The sequence below is a fragment of the Aspergillus affinis genome, assembly GCF_023601865.1.
Source record: "Aspergillus affinis strain CMG 70 chromosome Unknown NODE_2_length_704391_cov_89_054091, whole genome shotgun sequence".
Taxonomy (NCBI): Eukaryota; Fungi; Ascomycota; class Eurotiomycetes; order Eurotiales; family Aspergillaceae; genus Aspergillus; species Aspergillus affinis.
The window spans coordinates 364,152-370,911 of NW_026515783.1; the positions used below are offsets into that span (position 1 = coordinate 364,152).

The 6,760-nt window shown below is 46.4% G+C and overlaps 2 protein-coding genes across 2 annotated transcripts; one reads left to right on the forward strand and one right to left on the reverse strand.

The window, feature by feature from the left end:
• Positions 1–88: 88 nt before the first annotated feature.
• KD926_005913 (uncharacterized protein) lies at positions 89–3,070 on the reverse strand (the record flags this gene model as incomplete). Its single annotated transcript, XM_053098763.1, has 6 exons — positions 89–159; positions 270–619; positions 683–734; positions 795–992; positions 1,055–2,776; positions 2,854–3,070. 6 exons carry the CDS (start codon positions 3,068–3,070, stop codon positions 89–91), a joined length of 2,610 nt encoding a protein of 869 aa, XP_052960950.1.
• Positions 3,071–4,992: 1,922 nt separating this feature from the next.
• Positions 4,993–6,269, forward strand: KD926_005914 (uncharacterized protein; the record flags this gene model as incomplete). The annotated part of the gene is made up of 3 exons (XM_053098775.1): positions 4,993–5,075; positions 5,134–5,596; positions 5,691–6,269. 3 exons carry the CDS (start codon positions 4,993–4,995, stop codon positions 6,267–6,269), a joined length of 1,125 nt encoding a protein of 374 aa, XP_052960951.1.
• Between the last annotated feature and the right edge of the window lie 491 nt (positions 6,270–6,760).

The following is a 6,760-nucleotide window of genomic DNA, read 5'->3' on the forward strand; positions in this document are numbered from 1 at the left end:
TGGAATTCAGTGGTCACCCTCTTGGGACCTTAATGTATAGAAAGAGGCTCATTATTAACTATGATGGAGTACACTATTCTATTAATTATCACCAACATAGCAGCCCTTTTGGTGCATCCCCAACAGATCCGGGTAGGCAGGCAACGAACCTTTCTCGGACTAACAGAAGACAGATATTAGCGCGAATTGAAGCTGAAGAGGAAGCTCACCCAGGGATGGAACCATATGAAAGGACAAATTACTCATAGGGCACAAGAAAGAAAGCTTACCTGTCGGTTGCCCAAACATAACGATCATGTCGTCATGTTCAGTCGGATATTCCATTTCTTCCAAACAGACAAATCCATACCAGGACACCCCCGAGTCTGCCGCTGGCGGTGCATACTTCGCTTCCTTGATCCGTACTCCCCATTCACCCTTTTGATCGACCCTTTCGAATTCATCCATGTTCTTCACGGCGAAGTTTATGCATTTCCAGAGTTTGAATTGATGGAAGAAAGCAACAACTTGCGTCTTTGTACCACGTTGCACGACTTGAATGCGGGTTATGTTGGCGTCCCAGTGTTTGAGGGTCGAGAGGAGTTTGCGGCGGCGAGTAATAAAGAAGCGGGTGGCAACACTGGATGAGAGAAGTAAAATGTTAGTGTAATCCGCTGAAAGTTAAAGAAGGAAATGTACGAACGTGTCAAAGATAACCTTGAATCCCGTGATGGCTTCTTGAAAATGATGCAAGTCTGTTTATAAGATTATAGTCAGATTGTGGGCAATGGTACCTGGGCGTGGGGAACTCTCACCCTTTTCCGTTTCAAATTTGATTCTCCGTATAGTGGGCTCTGTTTGAAGTGCCTGAAGAACGTCGATAACCTTGTTCTGAAGACCGTTACTGGCCAAGCCCTGAGCGACTGTAATGGTGAGGTCTTCCTGCGAATGTCGATGAAGATGAAGGACAGTATCGTCGAGAACCGATAGACCGATCGTTAATTCGCCAGGCCCTGTGTGTCGATTGACGGTTAGGGGAGTTCCTGAATCAAACTTTGTTTGTATTTCTGCTCACCGATGTTAATGCGGTCCGTAATAGATCCCCAGTCTGATTCAATAATGACTCGCAAGTTCTCCGACAGAGTTGTTTTCCCATACGGGTTTGAGATGAACTCAGGCTCCTGTGCCTGTTCAATGACTGATGCTAGACTTTCACCGAACTCAAGGTGGCGAGCACCCTGGGCTCCTGACTCCCGGGTCTGGCGTTCCAGAATAACGTATGAACTGACGGGAAACGTTCGGAGAGCAGTCTCGCCTGGGCCAGGAACTAGGTCGACAAGAAGCGAGTGCATTAAAGTGCGCGATTCGGCATGATGGTAGTATAGGAAGACGGAACGCCTTTGGCCATCCTCAACTATTTGCAAAAACAAACCAGGAGAGCCGTCATCTGCATCCAACAGGCTATACACTATAGGAGATTCATTTCCTAAGTTATGGGATATTTGGTGCATTGCCTTCATGTGTGGAGGAGTCGAGATGAAGAGGCGATAGCCACGGTGCGATCGACGATTGTTGGGTCCTGAATACACTGTAGCGGTTCTTTTGAAAAGGCGCATACGGCATTCCTTCACTGGCTTGGCAGGAAACTCGATCGGCTTGTCGTGGTTAATATAATGACAAGTCTTGATAGCATCGTCGAACAGGATCTCTTCATCCTGCCCGGCAACCATGTCTATCTCAGCCAGGACGGTATGATGAGCCGCCTCCCAGAACTGTTTGAAACTGTCCTCGCTGAACTTGACATCGAGGAAAAGACCATGGCGAAGCTTGACGAGCATCGACAATCTGCCCACATCCCACTCGATCTCCTTCCATATCGGTCCTTGTTTTCCGTTGGAATGGATTGTGATGTGCACAAGGTCTGTTTGGCTTGCAATCACCCCCAGAGTTTGCCAGTTGGAGCGGGTTCGGATAATTGAGAACATGCAGTAAAATGAGTGTGCGAGGGAATATTCCTCCTGTGCGAACAAGGTCACCTTGACAAACTCACTTGTATAGTGGAAGAGATCCTCTGTGTCGCCAAAGGCAAGGGGTATGCTCCATGCTGCGAGTCGTTGGTCGTTGAGGATGGCAGCATCGTAAGACGTGACGGGCGCATAGAAAACCCAAAGGGATTTCTCAAAATCCATCATCCGACCCAAGTCTGTACGCCCTAGAAAGGTGGTTTCTAACTGCCTCTCGTACGGTCGCAGATATTTGAGGACACAGCGGTACTGATCGAGAAGGTCGCCTCGGGGAGTAGTTTTGATCCGAGGGTCGGCAGTGATGATTCGAAAGTCATCTTGGGCGATGACCTGGTGACAAATCCACCATGCCTTGCCTAGGTCCATCAGACCTTGTGCCATCGCCATGGATGAAATCTCATCCTCCTCATCAGGGATGAAGTTTGAGTCACTCGAGGTTTGGGCACGCGTTAGGACCACTTTCCCACGAAGAGCCCACCAGATTGCTGCTCTCAGCCACTCATCGATTGTGATTTCTTGTACTGGCTTAATTGTTTCAACGTATGGTTGGAATAAGTTACCGAGGCGCTCATGCAATCTCGTGCTGTTGGCCACGTTGTTTCCACTGAGTTCTCTTTGCCGGTGCCCGAATGGGGAAGTCGTGCCCGGTCGTGGTTCATTCCAAGGGGGATGATGGGTGACAGAACTCGGAGAGGGGATCATAGGAGGTTGGGACGCGGATCGAAGGGGAGGAGGGAGAGCTTTATAAACGGTTTTGGGCCCATCATGGCGTTCTGGAGAGAAAAGCGTGGTTAGCATAATAACTCGAGAGGGTAGGGCGTTCGTTTGTGAGGGAGAGAATAAAGCTCACGGCGCATATGAATGCTGTCCGCTTGGTGTAGCGTGGCTATTTCGCTTCGCCCATACGCAGGTGGCTGCTCATAGCACTCGGTAGAGATTTCATTTCTAGAGCCTGCTCCTAGAAACTCCATGATTTGCTGTTCCGCGTTCACCGGTTCGGAGCTCGCCTGGCTGGAAGATCGGCGCAGCCAGTCAGCAAATCGTGGTTTGGTTGGCTTGCTATCCATGTTGGTTTCTTCTACGCTGAGAAGTGGGAATCGAACCATCAATCGGAATGAGTATCAGAGTAATTGCATCTTTTGAATTCTGAGTTGGGCGATGAATTTATATCATGGCTTCTGTGATATAGTGCAGTACCATGTGGCATGGCATACACGCGAGCCACAATATCGGATAAAGCTAGTCACCTTGTGTCTCAATGTGAAGCATTCTTATGGTTGAGGCCCACCAGACGAATTTTGTCTCACTCCGCATGACAGGGATGTAGTTCTAGAGCATTATCTATGCAGCAGGTGAACCGGTCTGGTAGCCGAAGCGGTGTCTGCTTCGAACGGGGCTTTATCAAAAAGGTTCAATGGTAAGGGGGATAAACATTTGTTGGCTACGCTGAGGGATATTATGACGCATTCTTGACAGCGTATTCTATCATGCGCTGAGAAAGCCAACTAACAGTCTATAACTAACTTAATGACTACTTTGATCTAGATTTCTTCTGCCTTGACCTGATGAATGATTCCTACCGGACTTAAGTTTTCCGATATTTTCCCGCTTGTTCAAATGAATTGACAGTAGAATTAGCCTACGGTACCCAATGATAACATAATAGGCGTGATAATCGAATAATCAAGTCACTACCTAGGAGCATTAAACACTGCGAAAGGGACCCAGTCTCGTTGGCCAGCAAGTAGTCATGTCAAATTTCGGCGCATGGAATCCATCCTATGCCATGATTCCAATATGTAACAACAATCTAATAGTACTCTCATTCTATTCTCGGAAATACATGAGTCTGACGGACATAGTAAAGCGGTAAAATTTAGATAGTCGCTGTTGAACCAGAGGTGATCTAAATATAGTAGAGAAGGTAGTATCCTTAGTAGAGCATAATAAGGGATAAAAATGTCGTAGATCGCAAGCCAATAACGGGAAAAAGATATTGGCAAAAAGATTCGACTTGATTTCCCGAACTATCCTAATCCTAGATCTTGTCTACTCGTTCGAGACTCGAAGCGCTACAAGCACGTTAAGGTGACATCGAAGAGAACTTATCCACAAGGAATGTTTCATACTGGAACCTTTCTCGAGCTTACCGAACCATTGGCGGATGTTGGTTGTATCTCCACCAAGCCAGCCAGCCATCGACCTGATTGATCTATTTTCAACGTCCTACGGCCTTAGCCGACCCCGTGACTTACCCAGAACGATACCGCACACTTCCGGATTAAGATGGATCACTATTATTAAATCAATCAATCAATCAATCAATCAATCACTATTATTAGGATTTTAGCCCAAATGTGCCGAAGTATATATAACGCCACAATTCCCTTTGGAAACTACAGGAAAAGTACCTGTTCGAAACGCACTTGAAATGCGGTTGAGTCTATAGTTTAAGAGTAAGGCTTGTTTGGTGGCACGTTGAGTCTATGACTAGGTTCATCCCAACATCATTCAGACGAACGGGTATAGCACTAAACAAACTATTTATCAAAGATCTGCGGTTATTTCACCACCAAGGGCACGTCTGATCTAAGAGTCTTCAATCCATTTGGTGTGATGCTTCGGTGTAAGTTTTTTCTCGATTCAAGGAAGCCATGATATATTCGAGACCAGATAATTCTAGACCTTTGCTGGAGACACCACACTGCTGGTCTCAGTCTTATTTACAAGTGGCGAAGACAATGTTCAAGAGTCTAAAGATGCAAAAGTCGTGTGCTCCTTGGCAAAAAAATGCGGTGGTTGATCATCCACGGTTCAAGGCTCCAGGCCCCACAGATTAGCGTTTGTTTAATTTTTCTTGGTCCGAGAATGGAACACTCTCCTTTTCAACCAGCAGTTGCTTCATTAATTAAGATTAAATGGAATGTCTCCTCCTTCAAGTAACCGTTTGCTAGCAGACCATTACTCTTGCGGCTTTAAATAAGCGATCATGTTTAAGCCCAGGACGACTCCAGAGTGGCTGTTCTGTGGCGCTCTCATAATCCAAGCGGCGACCGTTTTGATTTTAGAGATGTAAGTCTAGGTAACCTCCAGGGACCAAGACAAATTGTCTAACGAATGGCTGCTTTAGATTCACCCTATCCCAGTGGGCATCCTGGGTACAGCCTAATATCATCCAGGTCACTACGTCGTATATCACACCTCTAAACTTAGGAATTCTGTTGTTCGCTTGCGTTTGCCTATTTGTACTTGGTATCGACGCAGTCGCTCATAAGAACGCGATCCTTCTTCTGGCAATTTGTGCTAGTAATTCCTGCGGTTTGGGTTACTCGATAATGCAGTATAAGCACATTCGGACAGCGATTCACGATCTCCCTCTCACCCATGACGGGCAAAATAGGCCATTCGTGGATCTGGGTCGAGATATATGGCCACAAGTCAGGCCGGCTCAGCTTGCGGCCCCAGCAATTATAGGGTTTTGTACGCTTTTAGTCTGGCCTTTGGCGTATCAGTTGCACCGCCAGTTCGTGTGGGAACTTTACAGATCTATTCGCGGAGATACAAAGACAAAAGTTCGGTATCGAGCCTACGAGGTAAGGGAATCTGATTACCTTCGGTCTTCGACTCTCAGTCTTCGGCTGTGGGTCTCTGACTCTCGGCCTTTGACTCTGGGCTTTTGTGCTGCAGCTATTGCCGAGTGCTCAGGTCTACATCGTGCTTCTCAAGGTTGATTTCTACTTCATCATTGGCTTCATCCTCCAGTATAACTTAATCGACGTTCATTTCGATGAGCCCGAGTACTCTCTCACCATGGCGCTCATACCAGCTACACTGATTGTCATGTTTTCGGGGCTATACTTTGTTCGATCGGAACGCAAAATTGCTATGATATGTGTCACTGTATGTGCAATCCTTTCGACTCGGCTCTTCGTCAAACTTTCTAATAAACATCCATCGCCACTACAAATCTGTTACTTCGCCATGATTGCCTACCTCTTAAGTCGGATTATAGTCTTGTTCGGGAACGGTCTTTGCGCAAACTCTGATGGCAAGGACATGATGCTGCTGTTTGCTTTCATGTCGCTGATTCTTACAACCCTGATGGTCCAATCGGTGATCCGATGCATCCTGAACTTTGGCCAAGGGCTGAAGAATGTGCTCAAGCCGAATAATTTATCAGATCGTGAATCGTATCGTCCCCGACCCCTACCGGAACACCCATCATCTCCTGTTCATTCGTTACATTCTCGAATGTCGATCGATTGATTTGGGCTGCGATAATACTCAAATCGCTTGATTCAAATATTCTTTTCATCTCTCACATGTACATATCATACAAACAATTAGACCTACATAATAATCATAATAATTGAATCATGAAACCTCCTTCAACTATTAGTTTGCTGCTCAATCAACATGAAATAGGTAGGCCTGTCTTTTTACCACACTCCAACTCTTGTGTCGTTATCATCGTTTTTCCAAGAGCTCTACCAACTTCACAACCACATTCCAGGCTATCTCTCAATAGTATCTCTTCTTTTCCTTCATGATTCTGCATGGCAAGATTCCCTATGGACAAACTTGCCGGAGACCCGCAGCCCCATTTTTATTAGGGCCTACCGTGGTATTGATCCCAAAATCAACGAATGACACGGCACGCTATTTTTATGTCGCTTTTGAATGGTGGCTCTAAATCGGACCTATCCATCAGCCCACACTCAGCTTGCCGTGTCGGCCTGTCGTCAAGTCCGTAGCTT